Below are 18,999 nucleotides of genomic sequence, written 5' to 3' on the forward strand. Positions count from 1 at the left end.
AGAAATACATCTATGGAAACATATAGCAGATCAAAGAGGATCATTAAACCACCTCTGGGACTGACTGAAAGTTACAGAGTGGAAGAAGGACTGGCTGTAGAATGTAGATATCTTTGCTGGAAAGGATTATTGTTCCTTGCAGGTTTATGAAGGCATGGTATTCTGTGGGTCTCTCATAAAGGGGTAAGATGTGTTATAATGTGTGTACACAATAAAGAACTTCATTTCCCAGTGTGCATTGCAGGTGGTTCACCCTGAACAGGAAGCTTCATTGGTGAGCTGGTCGCACACACTCAATGTTGAACACAGTTCAGTAATAATAGGGTACCTTGGCCAGGTACCTTATCTGGGTCGGAGGCTTTCTGTGGCTTCTGCCTCCTGACGAATGATCTCACATTAGTCTCAGAGACTGAAATCACAGGATCACCAGGGTCTGTGGGAGTTTGTGATGGAGTAACACAAGTAAAACCAGTAAAAAAAACAGTTTACATTGTAAAACCAGCATTGATCAGGGTCTTCCCTTGGATTCAGAAGACCTCCTTGATCCAAGCAACCTAACCACCAATATGAGGGCAGTAACCCCATTTTATATTGTCTATCTTGGTATTTTTGTTCCTTTATTCTCTCTTAAGTGTTCATTACAATTGTGCATTTGTGTTAGTTTCTTTGTTCTTCCTGTTCAACGTATCCATGGTAATGATGAAAAATTCACCATGATATGATGCATTTGAAAACCCCTCCGAAGAATGTTCTTTATGTAATTGAAAAACACAATGTAATTTTTGCACAGAAACCTGGCTGCCTATATTATTGTAGCTTATATCATTAAAGAAGATGTAAAAGAAACTGAAAAGGCTGAAGGTACTCAATCTACATACTTGAAGAGACTAAGATATTTTCCTTGTCTGGTCACAGTTCATTAATACGCTTCTATTTTTTTTAAATCTCACCGTTGCAATGAAGAGTTCTTTCATTATGCTCAGTGGATGTGCATACTATTATATAATGTAAATGAGGCAAAATAAATTATGAAACGTATTCAATAGGCCACAAACAGTAATGAGAAATAGGAGGAATTTTCTATGCCTCAAGAACACTAACTCAGCCCCCCCCTCCCCCCACCCCCAGAACCTGTGAAATGCTTAGGGTCAATGCTGCCAGTATTTAAAGTTGTTTACCAGTTTTGTTGTGTGTCAGTTTGTTGAATAATTCGTTACCACCAGTGCCATTCTCCACTGATTCTAATTCAGCTTCTGTTTCATTGTCACTACTTCTGGTAGAATACGAACACAGATGCATTGCTTGCTCCTGCAAAAAACAAATCAGCAGCTATGAGAACATGTCTATTCATTTGATCTGAGACTTTCATTTCATTTGGCTGCAAGGTTTCCATTTTGTATGCGAGGGAAAATAAACCTGCACCCTTCCTTTTAGGAAACTTGTTGAAAGGCATAGACAGAATTGATGTGCTTAGCCAGAAGCATTTGGTAGCAGCTCTGGTAATGCAAATAGTGTCAAGTAATTCTGTGTCAAGGACGTTTAGAGGCAAAGTACTGGAGAGTTTAACATCGGTAGCTGAGCGAAGGGCGCTGAGTAGGCTACGGTCAATTATGGAAAACCCTGAACATCCTCTACATAGCACCATCCAGAGACAGAGAAGCAGTTTCAGCGACAGGTTACTGTCGATGCAATGCTCCTCAGACAGGATGAAGAGGTCAATACTCCCCAATGCCATTAGGCTTTACAATTCAACTGCCAGGACTTAAGAACTTTTTTTAAAGCTATTATTAATGCTTTTTGAGTTAGTGATTTAGATGCATATCATATTATTACTGAGTTAAGTATTGTATGTAATGAGTTTTTGCTACAACAAGTGTATGGGACATTGGAAAAAAATGTTGAATTTCCCCATGGGGATGAATAAAGTATCTATCTATCTATCTATCTATCTAATTTAACTACTGGAAGCTGAAAAAGTAGTTGATTATTATAAAATGCAATATTTCAATAACAAATTTGTTTATTTCCACTGACAATTCTTCAGAGGATTTTGGGATACATTCAGCCTTAAATCATTGTTGCTATATATGGCTCAGTCCAACACAGATAAAGCCCTCCCCATCATTGAGCTTATCTACATGGAGTGCTGTTTGAGGAAAACAGCATCCATCATCGGGGACCCCACCACCCAGGACATTCTCTCTTCTCACTGCTACCATCACGAAGAAAGTACAGGAGCCTCAGGACTCACACCACCAGATTCAGGAACAGTTATTACTCCTCAACCATCAGGCACTTGAACCAGAGGGAATAATTCCACTCAACTTCACTTGCCCCATCCTGAAATGTTCCCATAACCAATGGACTCACTTTCAAGGACATTTCATCTCATGTTCTCGATATTTGTTGCTTTTTTTTCCTTTTTGTATTTGTACAGTTTGTTTTTTGCACTCATTGATTCTGTTATAGTTATTATTCTATGGATTTATTGCGTATCCCCTCAGGAAAATGAATCTCGGGGTTGTGTATGGTGAGATATATGTACTTTGGCAATAAATTTACTTTGAACTTTGAATGTTAGACTAGGATTAGAACAGCTGCAGAAATTTTTTTTACTGGAAACATACACCTGACAGATGAACCATTATTAAAAATAACATTATGATTGCCTTTCTTCCTACAATTCATATGTTCCTCATATTCATATCTCTCTCACTATTTCATACAACATAAAAAGACAGTCAAATGATCATTCTGTTGTTCACTCAGTCATCTCCTGAGATACCATGTTTAGAAATAATACATTTCTCATAAGAGAGCTCAGTAAACGGATTTGAACAAATGGCCGCCTCTCTATCCCTCAGAATAGAGAGATGCCCATTTAGAACAGAGATGCAAAGGAATTTCTCAAGCCGACCTGTTTCATGCCGCAGACCAATATCATTAAGCAAGGGTCTGTGAGCCCCAGGTAAGGAACCCCTGAGCCAGAGGGTGGTGGATCTGTGGAATTCATTGTTACAGATGGCTGTGGAGGCCAAGTCATTGGGTACATTTAAAGCAGAGGTTGATAGCTTCTTGTTTAGTCAGAGTGTCAAAGGTTACAGGGAGAAGGCAAGAGAATGGGGTTGAGAGGGATAATAAATCAGCCTCGATGGAGTGGCAGAGCAGATTTGATGGGCCGAGTGGCCTAATTCTGCTCCTATATCTTATGGTCTTAATTAAACCTGAATTGGAGATGCTGTTTCCGCAATTTTCCTGAGCTTATCTTGCCACTTCCACTTGTGAAGCTATGATTGCACTACCCATGAGCGCTCTGGCTGAAGTTGGGCTATCCACGGCTGTCTGCTGAGGCCTTCGTCCTTTTCACTGGATATCCTCTATCTGGATGATGAAGCTCAGCCCACTACATGGGGAGCACAATTTCACGCTTACAGTGTTCTCAAATCACTCTCCAAAAATTCAAGATACGACATTCTCACAGAAGTTTCAGGAGAAAAAGCTAAGTTAATAAAAAGTATCTTTTTTCATCTCGCATTTCTTGACATATGCACAGATGATACATCTTTTGCTACAGAAAACCACAGCACAGTCCATCCTCTAGGAAAGTAAACACTCCTCCAGCCAGGAATGTGGGGTGGCTGTGGAGCAGGGAGTGATGAAGCAGTCACTATCATGGTGATAAAAAGGCTCAGCTTCTCACAGTAAGAGCCTTTGGCCACCTTCTGAAAGCAGCCAGCGTTTACAGGTGGATTATTTTGGTTGCGGTGGGAGAGTTACATCAGTAAAATATGTTGGGGATGTTGGAGAAGAGTGGTATACATAGTCAGAAATCTCAGGTTCAATCCCAGAGCTGGTAATGGGCAGCTGCAGGAATTACTCCATACTGATTTCATAGGAGGAGCTGCAATCCCTAAGCTCTTGCGATGCCATAAGAAAGCATAGGCGTACAATTAGCATCACGTCTTCTCCACCATTCCCATCATGGCTGATTTATTATCCTTCTCAATCTTAATCTTCTCTCTTCTCCCTGTAACCTTTGATGCCCTGACTAATCAAAAACTTAACCACGTGAAATTCCCAGGAGTTCATCCTGCAATTTGAATGCACCCGTGACTCCTTTTCTCTGTCCACTTGATAATCCTTTCCCAGGGCGGAGTTGAGAAAACAGTGTCTGTTGCGGGAGTTTGGTACTGGCCATGGAAACAATATATCCTGCCAAATGCTCTGACTGAAATGTAAGCAGGCTGTCCGGTCTGTGAACGTTCTTGCAGGAGACGGTGTGGATCACATTGAAATCTGCTGAGAGGTGTAAGTGAAAATATTTCCCTTACATGGCAAAGGTGGCCGTGACAGTGACATTTTTGAAGAATTTCCTGGCTTAGGAAGAACAAGTGGGGATTGGGGGCCTTGTGGTTTCTAAATTTAATAAAAGATCTGAGCCTTCTGGGAAATGCCAGGAATTCTACATAGAACTTATGAAAAAGTACCAGACAGTGACATTTCAGCATTATTTGTAGAACTCCTGAGTCTTTGTGAAATTTAAAAGTAATTTTTAAAAAGAAATCAAGAAAATCAACAAAATGAACACCATATGTATCCTTGCCCATCACAACTCCTCTGCTCCATTCGATCTTACTGCTTTTGCTCCAGGTTGATTGGGTCGAATCCTTAGTGGGAATGCAAGGGTGTTACAGTAAACATGCGTTTTGCAGCTGGACTGTAATGCCGAGTACAGCTGGACTGTAATGCAGAGTGCAGCTGGACTGTAATGCCGAGTGCAGCTGGACTGCAATGCAGAGTGCAGCTGGACTGTAATGACGAGTGCAGCTGGACTGTAATGCCGAGTACAGCTGGACTGTAATGCAGAGTGCCGCTGGACTATAATGACGAGTGTAGCTGGACTGTAATGCAGAGTGCAGCTGGACTATAATGACAAGTGCAGCTGGACTGTAATGATGTGTGCAGCTGGACTCTAATGCAGAGCGCAGCTGGACTGTAATGACGAGTGCAGCTGGACTGTAATGCAGAGTGCAGCTGGACTATAATGACGAGTGTAGCTGGACTGTAATGCAGAGTGCAGCTGGTCGGTAATGCAGAGTGCAGCTGGACTATAATGACGAGTGCAGTTGGATGGTAATGCAGAGTGCAGCTGGACTATAATGATGACTGAAGCTGGACTATAATGACGAGTGCAGCTGGACGGTAATGCAGAGTGCAGCTGGACGGTAATGACGAGTGAAGCTGGACTGTAATGACGAGTGAAGCTGGACTGTAATGACGAGTGAAGCTGGACGGTAATGATGAGTGCAGCTGGACGGTAATGCAGAGTGAAGCTGGACGGTAATGACGAGTGCAGCTGGACTGTAATGACGAGTGCAGCTGGACTGTAATGATGAGTACAGCTGGATGGTAATGACGAGTGCAGCTGGACTGTAATGATGAGTGCAGTTGGACTGTAATGACGAGTCAGCTGGAAATTACCATCATCAGGCTTCTCTGTCCATTTCTCCGGCTTTGAATTCCATATGTCCTGAGATGAATGGGGAGGAGGCGCTTTGTTAACATCTAAAACTTACTGGGGAACTGTCGGCATTTAACAGCAGGTTCCAGTCCAATGACTTAGAATATAAAGATAAAGTCATATTTATCCTCAGGCAATTTTTTCAGTGTATTTTATCTAAATCTGCAGAATCAGAACTAAACAGAATTGATGAGACAGAGATGCAGTGAACAAGCAATGTTAGACTGATGTGAAGCCAAATAATAAGCATAATCTGAAATTATGGAGGTACCTTATCATCTTACATGGGATAGGTTTTTAACCACATAACATCTATTTCATATGAGGCACAGTGAATCAGAAAATTATTTCCTCAATATAGAGGAGAGGAAATCAGATAACATGCACACAAAGTTCAAAGTAAATTTAATATCAAAGTACATATATGTAACCTTATACAACTCTGAGACTCATTTTCTTGTGGATATACTCAATAAATCCATAATGCATGAGTGAGCATACAAAGTCAATGAAAGACTCTACCAACTTGGGCATTTAACCAGTGTGCAAAAGACAAGAAACTGTGCCAAGACAGAAAAGAAAGAAATAATAATAATCAATAAGTAAGCAATAAATATCAAGAACATGAGATGAAGATTCCTTGAAAGTGAGTCCATTGGTTCTGGAAATATTTCAATGATAGGGCAAGTGAAACTGAGTTATCCCCTCTGGTTCAAGAGCCTGATGGTTGAGGGGTAATAACTGTTCATGAACCTGATGGTGTGAGTCCTGAGGCTCCTGTACCTTCTTTTTGATGGCAGCAATGAGAAGAGAGCATGTCCTGGGTGGGGGGAGGGTCCCTGATGACAATGCTCTGTGTGGATGTGTTCAATGATGGGGAGGGCTTTACCCAGGATGGACTGGGTCGTATTCACTACGTTTAGTAGGGGATTAGTGAGTGAGCTGTTGAGAAAAGTTAGTTCACTAAAGCCTTTCTTATGCTGATGAGGAGGAAGGAGAGAGGCAAAACTCTATGAAAATGAAATATACACATGAAATAATATTTTAGCAACATAACCAAATTGTGGAAGAATTCAACAAAGCAAGCAGCACCTATGGAGGGGATTAAACAGTTGATGTTGTAGCTCAGACCCATCAACTTCCTGTTGAAAGACCTTGGCCCAGAACATTGATTGTATATTCAGAAGTTCAAAGGCTCATTTATTATCAAAGTGTACAACTCTGAAATTCCTCTTCTCCAGAGAGCCATGAAACCAAGAAAGTTAAAAAAAAAAGAACAGCAGCACCATCATCAACCACAAAATGCCCCCTCCCCCATGAAAAAACAAACAAAAATGGAACAGGCGCCTTGACCCCCAAATCCCTGACCCAGCCCGTACAAAAAAAATCTATAGTGCAAGTCCACATCCAAAACACAGAAAACCTGGGCAACATTCTCCGGGCACAACGGCAGGCTCTTCCCTCCACGGTAGCGCAGCTGTGCAATACTCAGCTATCAAAAGCCAGGCAGCCAGTGCTCACCTGCAGTGTTTGCCTCAAAAGTTTCCATCTCCCTTGTCGCTTTAATTGGTGAAATGGAGTCAAACATCAGCTTGTGCCCCAACCTGCAGCCTGCCCTGCATGAGGTTTGCGCACACTGCCTCTGCTTGGTGGAATCTGCTCGGAGACTGCAGAATGCTGAAGCATTCAAACTTTTACATTTGTTGTTTCAATCTCCCTTGTCGCTTTAATCGGCAAGCAATGGAAACTTTAATTGTCGAACATCTGCTCGTGCCGTTCCATGACATGCCCGCCATGAGGTTCACACATGCAGCCTCAGTCTCCTGGAGTCCTCTTGGAGACTGAGGAGTGCCGGAACACTAAAACAATCTCCAAACTACAAATCACAGGTTCGAACAGTTCCAGAATCGTATTCATGACCGAAAACAAATGTAAGCATATAAAAGAAGTGAAATATATGGTTTTATAATCTATCCATAAGATATCAACCGAAAGAATGCTGTTCGTAAGCGCCATTTTGACCGGAAGCTTCCAAAGATGCTACCTGATTTGCTGAGTTCCTCCAGCATTTTGTGGGAGTTGTTCAGATTACCAGAACCTCTTATGTTTAAAATAATATTTAGATGCATTTTAGGTGCCTCCTGTCTCAGCAAGGACCTGGACCAATTGCAATTTGCTATCATCACAATAAGTCAACAGCAGATGCAATCTCAATGGCTCTTCACATGGATTTAGACCACCTAGACAACACAAACACCTACGTCAGGATGCTGTTCATCAACCATAGCTCAGCATTAAATACCATCATTCCCACAATCCTGATTGAGAAGTTGCAGAACCTGGGCCTCTATACCTCCCTCCGTAATTGGATCCTCGATTTCCTAACCTGAAGACCATAGTCTGTGCAGATTGGTGATAACATCTCCTCCTCACTGACGATCAACACTGGTGCACCGCAGGGGTGTGTGCTTAGCCCACTGCTCTACTCTCTATATACACATGACTGTGTGGCTAGGCATAGCTCAAATACCATCTACAAATTTGCTGACGATACAACCATTGTTGGTAGAATCTCAGGTGGTGACACGAGAGCGTACAGGAGTGAGATATGCCAACTAGTGGAGTGGTGCCGCAGCAACAACCTGGCACTCAATGTCAGTAAGACGAAAGAGCTGATTGCGAACTTCAGGAATGGTAAGATGAAGAAACACATACCAATACTCATAGAAGGATCAGAAGTGGAGAGAGTGAGCAGTTTCAAGTTCCTGAGTGTCAACATCTCTGGTCCCAACATATTGATGTAATCATAAAGAAGGCAAGACAGCTGCTATACTTTATTAGGAGTTTGAAGAGATTTAGCATGTCAACAAATACACTCAAAAACTTCTATAGTTGTATTGTGGAGAGCATTCTGACAGGCTGCATCACTGTCTGGTTTGGAGGGGCTACTGCACAGGACTGAAAGAAGCTGCAGAAGGTTGTAAATCTAGTCAGCTCCATCTTGGGCACTAGCCTACAAAGTACCCAGGATATCTTTAGGGAGCAGTGTCTCAGAAAGGCAGCGTCCATTAATAAGGATCTTCAGCACCCAGGGCATGCCCTTTTCTTACTGTTACTACCAGGTAGGAGGTACAGAAGCCTGAAGGCACACTCTCAGTGATTCAGGAACAGCTTCTTTCCCTTTGCCATCCGATTCCTGAATGGACTTTGAGGCTTTGGGCACTACCTCACTTTTTAATATACAGTATTTCTGTTTTTGCACATTTTTTAATAATCAATTCAATATATGTAATTGATTTACTTGTTTATTTATTATTATGTTTCATTTTATTTATTATATACTTTTTCTCTCTGCTAGATTAAGTACTGCATTGAACTGCTGCTGCTAAGTTAACAAATTTCACGTCAAATGCCGGTGATAATAAACCTGATTCTGATTCTGATTCTGACATATATGAACCAGCTTGTCTTCAAAGATGATTTATAAATTCTCTCTGGAAGCTCATTTTAGTTTCTGGTGAAAGTAGGCATTAATTCCCACGTCGAACAATCGATAAATGATGGCAAACTCTCATATGCCCTCATAACAGGTTATTATGTTTACGTAGAATAGATGCTAATCTGACACACTCTACCTGCTCGAATTGTGATGAAATAAATGAATATTAATTTTTAAGTTATTTTTGGAGAGAAAGTCTGCACTTCCTACATCATACTTCAAGTCCTTAGTTCATGTAGTTGGGTGGCAGGTCGGAGATATGACTCTACTGAAGGAGGTGTAATGTGCTCCTTCCTTCCGTTAGCCTGTAGGCCACCCTTGGGCAAGGTCTAGCACCTGCTTAGTCCCTGATCAGGGCCAGATGAAGCCATGGGAACAGGTCATATGGTGGATGGTCATATGAGCAGCTGGTGCATATCATAAGTCCTGGTTATATGACCACTGACACCAGGCAGACAAATCTATGAAGAGTGTTGATAATGGCTGAAGTCACCCATCTTGTAAAGACACTGCTCAGAAGGTGGCAATAGCAAACCACTTCTGCAGACGAATTTTCCAAGAATAATTATGGTCATGATCACCCACGTTATATGACATGGCAAATAACAACGATGGTGAATCCATATTGAAATAAAAATTGAAAGCAACAAAAACTGTAGATCTGGTATCCAAAATAATAAAAAAATAAAAATATGCTCGGAAGTCTCAACAAGTCAAGTAGCAAAAGTAGACAGAGAAATAGAATCAAAAATTCCAATCAAAAGCTGCCAGTTCTGGTAACATTTCATCAATTAATTGGATTAAATGTATCTATCATGTGGATTGGATTAAATGTGGATTGGATAGTGGACTACTTGACAGATAGACCTCAGTATGTGCGGTTGGGAGACTGTAGGTCTGACACAGTGGTCAGCAGCACAGGAGCGCCACAGGGAACCGTACTCTCTCCGGTCCTGTTCACCCTGTACACATCTGACTTCCAATATAACTCGGAGTCCTGCCATGTGCAGAAGTTCGCTGATGACACGGCCATAGTGGGGTGTGTCAGGAATGGACAGGAGGAGGAGTATAGGAAACTGATACAGGACTTTGTGATATGGTGCAACTCAAACTACCTGCGTCTCAATGTCACCAAGACCAAGGAGATGGTGGTGGACTTTAGGAGATCTAGGCCTCATATGGAGCCAGTGATCATTAATGGAGAATGTGTGGAGCAGGTTAAGACCTACAAGTATCTGGGAGTACAGTTGGACGAGAAGCTAGACTGGACTGCCAACACAGATGCCTTGTGCAGGAAGGCACAGAGTCGACTGTACTTCCTTAGAAGGTTAGCGTCATTCAATGTCTGCAGTGAGATGCTGAAGATGTTCTATAGGTCAGTTGTTGAGAGCGCCCTCTTCTTTGTGGTGGCGTGTTGGGGAGGAAGCATTAAGAAGAAGGACGCCTCACGTCTTAATAAGCTGATAAGGAAGGCGGGCTCTGTCGTGGGCAAAGTACTGGAGAGTTTAACATCGGTAGCTGAGCGAAGGGCGCTGAGTAGGCTACGGTCAATTATGGAAAACCCTGAACATCCTCTACATAGCACCATCCAGAGACAGAGAAGCAGTTTCAGCGACAGGTTACTGTCGATGCAATGCTCCTCAGACAGGATGAAGAGGTCAATACTCCCCAATGCCATTAGGCTTTACAATTCAACTGCCAGGACTTAAGAACTTTTTTTAAAGCTATTATTAATGCTTTTTGAGTTAGTGATTTAGATGCATATCATATTATTACTGAGTTAAGTATTGTATGTAATGAGTTTTTGCTACAACAAGTGTATGGGACATTGGAAAAAAATGTTGAATTTCCCCATGGGGATGAATAAAGTATCTATCTATCTATCTATCTATCTATCAACATACCATCGGTTTTTTTTTTGTTCAATGGGAGACAATTCTGCTATTTTAACTATCAGACTAGAAATATTCGAAAAAGAAATCAGGAAAACCATGTTCATAAGGAAAGTTTGAATGAACTGGAAGTAATATACAGATTTTTTGTATTTAGTTTTGTTTTAACATGTTAACAACAAAATATCATTTATTGAACAGACAATACCTATGCAATAATTACAGCTTAGACAATCGAAGTTGATTAGCACATTTTCTGCTCAGGTGCGCTGCATGCAAATTTACACCATATTTTCTATATCACAGCAGTAACTTTGAAAGTGTTTCATTAATGATAAGACCGTGGGATCATAAGACAAAGCAGCAGAATTAGGTCACTCCGCACATCGTCTATTGCACCATTCGATCATGGCTGATTTATTATCCTTCTCATGCCCATTCTCTTGCCTTCTCCCTGCAAACTTTGACTCCCTTATTAATCACAAACCTATCAACCTCTCCTTTAAATATACCCAATGACTTGGCTTCTGGATGTTCTGAGATTGTAAAACAGGCTTTGTAAATGTTGCCTTTCTTCTCTCATTTATGGCACTATTCTTGGCATCGGATTTGTTTCTGCATTGCAAGTTTCAAATTTGTTTAATTGATTAGAATTATCATCCATAAAATAGTCATCTCTGTGACTCAACCAGATACCCAGGATTTGAGCACAATAGAGCACGTACAAACATGAATAAATAAGGAACATGTGCAGGCCTCTGGGTCTCTTCTGCTAGCTCCAACACTCGATAAGATCATACCTAATGTAATTGTAACTTTAGTCTTGTAATCCCATTTATCTACGGTAGCCTGGATTTCACTTTTTTAAAATTTATTGAGAACCTACCTTTTTTTAAAAAATATATTTAAAAACCTTGATTCCACTGTCTTTTAATAAAGGGTATTTCAAAACACATAATCCACTGTAAGTTAAAAATTCACTTCAGCTCTGTCTCACATGAACATCACCTTACTTTTCAAGTGATCCTTCTTTGAGAAGAGAACACATCCTCTCTAGATAGATAGATAGATAGATAGATAGATACTTTATTCATCCCCATGGGGAAATTCAACATTTTTTTCCAATGTCCCATACACTTGTTGTAGCAAAAACTCATTACATACAATACTTAACTCAGTAATAATATGATATGCATCTAAATCACTAACTCAAAAAGCATTAATAATAGCTTTAAAAAAAGTTCTTACGTCCTGGCAGTTGAATTGTAAAGCCTAATGGCATTGGGGAGTATTGACCTCTTCATCCTGTCTGAGGAGCATTGCATCGACAGTAACCTGTCGCTGAAACTGCTTCTCTGTCTCTGGATGGTGCTATGTAGAGGATGTTCAGGGTTTTCCATAATTGACCGTAGCCTACTCAGCGCCCTTCGCTCAGCTACCGATGTTAAACTCTCCAGTACTTTGCCCACGACAGAGCCCGCCTTCCTTATCAGCTTATTAAGACGTGAGGCGTCCTTCTTCTTAATGCTTCCTCCCCAACACGCCACCACAAAGAAGAGGGCGCTCTCAACAACTGACCTATAGAACATCTTCAGCATCTCACTGCAGACATTGAATGACGCTAACCTTCTAAGGAAGTACAGTCGACTCTGTGCCTTCCTGCACAAGGCATCTGTGTTGGCAGTCCAGTCTAGCTTCTCGTCCAACTGTACTCCCAGATACTTGTAGGTCTTAACCTGCTCCACACATTCTCCATTAATGATCACTGGCTCCATATGAGATCCATCTTGCTCCAATCCCTTAATATTTCATATGTGTCAATAGTCACCATCTCCTAAACTCTGCAAGTCTAGCATGTTCGAACATTTTGTTATATACCATTTACATCTCGTCAGATAATGAAGCAGATCACATGCAAGTGCAGTATGATCTGGACAATATTAAGACCTGGGTTAATAGTAGCAAGTGAGATTTGCACTGCATAAATTCCAGGCAAAGATATTATCTGACAAGAAAAACTCCTGCTAGTACCCACAATATTCAGTGTGGCTTCAACAGCAAGTCAACATCTGGGAATCCTGTGGTGAGTAACTCACCTCCTAATGCCCCAAAACCTATCCATCATCTACAAAGTGTGATAGAATACTCTCCACTTACCCAAGGGAGTGTAATTTCACTAACACTTCAGAAGATTGTCTCCACATAGGAGAGTGCAGCCCATTATGGACGGATAGTGCCCACACTATGTACCACGTCACAAAATGCAATGCACCAACTCACCCAGATTCCTCAAACAGCACATTCCAAACCTACACACTGTAATGCAAAGACAACAATTCCCATGTGAACATCATCAACTGGTGTTTCTACTCCAACTACACTCTATCCCAACTTGCAAATATCACAATTCCTTCACCATCACTGAGGCAAGATCCTGAAACTCTCTCCTGACCAGCACCGTACGTATACCCACACTTCATGGACTGTTACTGTTCAAGAAGGCCCCAACACCTTCACAAGGATAGCAAGGGATGAGCAATGAAAATGGCTCAGCATGCGAAGAACATATCACTTTAATAAATAAACAAAAGTGAAAACAGTTGTATCTGCATCTTGGAGCTTTGCAATTTCTCACCAGCACTTTTCAATTTTTCCTTACAAAATTGGCAATTTCATAATATACTCCTTTTTCCATATGTATGCCTACTCCTTTAACTAATCTCCGATTCTTTATGACTACATTTGCTCGTTTTACAATTTACTTTACTACTTATATGTGCCATCAACAAATTTAACAACCACTCCTTTGATAACTTGATCCATCTGACGCATATTGAAACGTCATCATCCCTGATATCTTACCAACCTGAAAACAATTATTTTTGTGCTTCTCTGTTTGTTCACAAACAGCTATTCCTTTGTCCACGCAAGTACTTTACTTCATATTTTTTGCAGTAACATTTGATGCAACACTTTATTAAATAACTACGTAAATCTAAGTATAGACCATAAGACATAGGAGCAGAATTAGGCCATTTGGTCCAGCTGCTCCGTCATTCAACCATGGCTGATTCTTTTTCTCTCCTCCTCAACCCTATGTCCCGGCCTTTTCCCCGCAATCTTTGATGCCATGTTCAATCAAGATCTATCAATCTCTGCCTTAAATACACCCAGCGACCTGGCCTCCACAGCACATATTTTCCAAGATGAGGAGCCCAAAGCTGTTCACAATACTCAAAGTGAGGCCTCGCCAGTGCCTTAGAAATCCTCAGCATCAGATCCTTGTTCTTGTATTCTTTATTACTTTACTTTATTGTCGCCAAACAATTGATACTAGAGCATACAATCATCACAGCGATATTTGATTCTGCACTTCATGCTCCCTGGAGTACAAATCGATAGTAAATATAATAAAAACTTAAATTATAAATCATAAATAGAAAATAGAAAAGGGAGAGTAAGGTAGTGCGAAAAAAACCCGAGAGACAGGTCCGGATATTTGGAAGGTCAGGATCCATTCAGCAGTCTTCTCACAGTTGGAAAGAAGCTGTTCCCAAATCTGGCTGTACGAGTCTTCATGCTCCTGAACCTTCTCCCGGAGGGAAGTGGGACAAAAAGTGTGTTGGCTGGGTGGGTCTTGTCCTTGATTATCCTGGCAGCACTGCTCCGACAGCGTGCGGTGTAATGTGAGTCCAAGGACGGAAGATTGGTTTGTGTGATGTGCTGGGCTATGTTCACAATCTTCTGCAGCTTCTTCCGGTCTTGGACAGGACAACTTCTATACCAGGTTGTGATGCACCCTAGAAGAATGCTTTCTATGGTGCATCTATAAAAATTAGTGAGGGTTTTAGGGGACAGGCCAAATTTCTTCAGATTTCTCAGGAAGTTAAGGCGTTGGTGGGCCTTCTTGGGAGTGGACTCTGCTTGGTTAGACCAAGTCAGGTCATTTGTGATATTAACCCCGAGGAACTTAAAGTTTTTGACTTGTTCCACCTGTGCATCACCGATGTAGATGGGGCCGTGTGGTCCGCTACTCCTTCTGAAATCAACAACCAATTCCTCCGTCTTGCTGACATTGAGGGATAGGTTATTGCCTTGGCACCATGCCATCAGGTTCTTAATTTCCTCTCTGTACTCAGACTCATCACTACCCAAGATACGGCCTACAATTGTGGTGTCATCAGCAAACGTGTATATTGAGTTTGATGGAAACTTGGCTACACAATCATGGGTGTACATCCTTTCTAGTTCTAGTCCACTCTAGTCCTCTTGCATTGCATTTGCCTTCCTCAGCACAGACTCTCCCTGCAAGTTAACCTTTAGGGTGTTCTGCACAAGGACTCCCAGGTCCCTTTACATCTAAGAATTTTGGATTTTCTCCCTATTTAGTAAGTAGTCCGCATATTTGTTTCTACTACCAAAATTCATGACCGTGCATTCTCCTAATCTGTCTAAGTCCTTCTGCATCTTACCTGTTTCTCAACATTACCTGCCCCTCCACCAATCTTTGTATCATCTAAAAACTTGGCAATAAAGTCACCTATTTCATCATCTAAATCATTGATATACAGCATAAAAAGAAGTGGTCCCACACTGATCCCAGTGGAACACCACTAGTCACTCACTGACAGCCAACCAGACGAGGATCCTTTGATTCCCACTCGCTGTCTTCTTCCAATCAGCCAGTCCCCTAACCATGTTAGTAACTTTCCTGTAATACCACGGGCTATTAGATTCTATCGGCTGGTTCTGTTTTATCCACAATATAAATAACTTCTTCAAAGAAATGAAATAAAGCCAGTGCTTTGTAAAAATAATTATTATTGCTACAAAATTCATGTAATTGCAGCTTTTTTGGTTTCTGCTTCAGCATTGTAACCAGCAACTTGCATGACAGACAGTAGTGAAAACAGAGAAGGAACTACTGACACGATGAAAGAAGCTCTGAACACCACTGGGTCTCAATATCGCTGCACTAAATGCCAGCAGTGTAACGGGAAGTAAAAATAAAATTGTAATCCTGCATTTAAAATCAAGCTCTTAATGTTTCTAGACACTGAAGGTCTACAAGCAGACTCACTCACACATGTGCTTACATCTTTATTACTGTGTACCCGATATAATGTAAAAAGCATTCAACAATCAAAGTAATCTCATCTAAGTATCAGATACTAAATTGAATATAACTGCTTCCATTCAATATTTCGACTAAGAAATAAAATTTGGAAGGTGTTGCTGATACACATGTGAATGGGATACTGTATCAAATAATGAGATTGAAGCAGTTAATTGTCAAATCAAACTCAATGTAATATTGCCCTGCAATACAAGTATATTCCATGACAATTCAATTTTAGTCTCACTGAATGCCTAATATCTGTTGCTTGTACTCAGAGCATAGATTTCTTTTGGGCTTTTATACTTCTGGAGCTATATTATCCAACCTATGGAGCTACTGCAGAAAGATTTGCAATCAATATTTATATTTAGAAATTAATCATAAACAGTGTCTGACCTTTTTATTTCAATTTTGTTTTATTTAGGACTATGTTAATTACACTTTAATACTCTAATGATCAAACTTACATTATATGAATTTTTGGAATGTCCATTAGAGACTTGCATTGACAGACTTGAGTGGAGCACCAGCACAGAGACTAGAAGGGCCAGAGTCGCCTCTGCTTCCTGAGGAGACTGAGGTCCCTAGGTGTATGCAGGCCTCTGCTTCCTGAGGAGACTGAGGTCCCTAGGTGTATGCAGGCCTCTGCTTCCTGAGGAGACTGAGGTCCCTAGGTGTATGCAGGCCTCTGCTTCCTGAGGAGACTGAGGTCCCTAGGTGTCTGCAGGCCTCTGCTTCCTGGGGAGACTGAGGTCCCTAAGTGTCTGCAGGCCTCTGCTTCCTGAGGAGACTGAGGTCCCTAGGTGTTTGCAGGCCTCTGCTTCCTGAGGAGACTGAGGTCCCTAGGTGTCTGCAGGCCTCTGCTTCCTGAGGAGACTGAGGTCCCTAGGTGTTTGCAGGCCTCTGCTTCCTGAGGAGACTGAGGTCCCTAGGTGTCTGCAGGCCTCTGCTTCCTGAGGAGACTGAGGTCCCTAAGTGTCTGCAGGCCTCTGCTTCCTGAGGAGACTGAGGTCCCTAAGTGTCTGCAGGCCTCTGCTTCCTGAGGAGACTGAGGTCCCTAGGTGTTTGCAGGCCTCTGCTTCCTGAGGAGACTGAGGTCCCTAGGTGTCTGCAGGCCTCTGCTTCCTGAGGAGACTGAGGTCCCTAAGTGTCTGCAGGCCTCTGCTTCCTGAGGAGACTGAGGTCCCTAAGTGTCTGCAGGCCTCTGCTTCCTGAGGAGACTGAGGTCCCTAGGTGTTTGCAGGCCTCTGCTTCCTGAGGAGACTGAGGTCCCTAGGTGTTTGCAGGCCTCTGCTTCCAGTTCTACCGGTCTGTTGTTGCCAGTACAATATTCTATGCAGTGGTGGGTTGGGGCAATGGCATCAACATGGGTAATGCCAACAGCTCAATAAACTGCTTAGAAAAGCTGGCTCTATTATAGGAGTCAACCTGAACACACTGGAAGCTGTGGTAGAACAAAGGGAAATCCTTACAATTTTGGAAAATGTTTTTCATTCTCTGCATGCAACCTTGTCTGAATGGAAGAGCACTTTCAGTAACAGACGAAAAAAACTACGCTGCTTCAAAGGGCGCTATAGGAGGTCATTCTTATCTTCAGCCATTAGGCTCTATGATGAATCAACCTATAGCCAGGGAAGTGATGACCTCCTCCTGTTAAACTGTTTGAGGTAAGTTATTTTTTATTCTTTCCACTTCTCTTCTAATATTTCTATATTTGTGCACCTGTAATGCTGCTGTGACACGTTAATTTCCTTGGAGATCATTAAAGTATCTATCTATCTACATCATCATCATCATCATCATTATGTGACATGTCATATGATGTAGGTGATCATGGTCTTTCCATGGCCATGATTGTTCTTGGCAAATTTTCTACAGAAGTGTTTTGTCATTGCCTTCTTCTGGACAGTGTCTTTATAAGACGGGTGATCCCAGCCACTATCGAAACTCTTCCGAGATCGTCTGCCTGGCATTAGAGATCATATAACCAGGACTTGTGATATGCACCAGCTACTCATACGACCATCCACCACCTGCTTCCATGGCTTCATGTGACCCTGATCGGGGTGGGGGGGGGGGCGTTAAGCAGGTGCTACACCTTGTCCAAGGATAGCGGAGGGGAAGAGTTCCTCACTTATCCTTTGTTGGAGATGTATTTCTACCCCGTTTATAGTCCAATATACAGTATTTTTTAATACTATAAAATTAGAAATATATTTCTTAATGTAAATTATAGTATTTTATGTATTGCACTATACTGCTGCCACAAAATAACACCATTTATGACATACTATATGTCAGTGATAATAAACCTGATTCAGATCCTCCTAACTCTAGTTGTTCGATTGATAATTTTTTTTTGCCAGTACAGATCCACTGCCATGTGTTTCTCTCTCTCTCCCTCTGTCTCTCTCTCTCTCTCTCTCTCTCTCTCACACACACACACACCACCCCCCCCCCACACTTCCAGCTGCATATTAGATGTGTATACTCTGCATTTTGTTAGAAATCAAGAAACATAAAAGAATCAAGGTCACATCAATTTTATAAGGGCTGAAGCTAGAGCAGCTTATATCATTGCAACTTTAAAATGTGCTTTATGTTGTGCCAAACTTGAGTGCTTGAATACGTTCCTTTGCAGCTTTCTCTTTTCACCTCGTTCATGGCTAATTGATCATTTCTGTGAATAGCAACGTGATGTATTTTTGTGTCACAGGAAAATACAACAGCTTGTGTATGGAAAACAATGGACATCAATTCAATTTGATAAAAGATGCAAGGGCTTAAAATATTAGCATGTGAAAGCAAAACTCAAGCACCGGTATTATCTCAGCAACCATGTTAGATGACAGCTTTGAATTTACTTCTTTAAAACAGCTTCACATACTATCAGAGGATCAGAGATGGAGAGGGTCAGTTACTTTAAACCCCTGGGTGTTACCATCTAAGAGGGCCTGTCTTGGACCCA

At 41.6% G+C, this 18,999-nt stretch overlaps 1 protein-coding gene across 5 annotated transcripts in view; it reads right to left on the bottom strand.

The window, feature by feature from the left end:
* Positions 1-18,999, bottom strand: part of nckap5l (NCK-associated protein 5-like) — an 883,389-nt gene that overhangs the window by 62,284 nt on the left and 802,106 nt on the right. For all 5 annotated transcript variants that reach the window (XM_073047595.1, XM_073047596.1, XM_073047597.1 and 2 more), the window contains one exon: positions 1,179-1,308. In XM_073047595.1, coding sequence (XP_072903696.1) covers positions 1,179-1,308 — 130 coding nt within the window. The remainder of the gene's footprint in view (positions 1-1,178; positions 1,309-18,999) is intronic.

The sequence above is a fragment of the Hemitrygon akajei genome, chromosome 5, assembly GCF_048418815.1.
Source record: "Hemitrygon akajei chromosome 5, sHemAka1.3, whole genome shotgun sequence".
Taxonomy (NCBI): Eukaryota; Metazoa; Chordata; class Chondrichthyes; order Myliobatiformes; family Dasyatidae; genus Hemitrygon; species Hemitrygon akajei.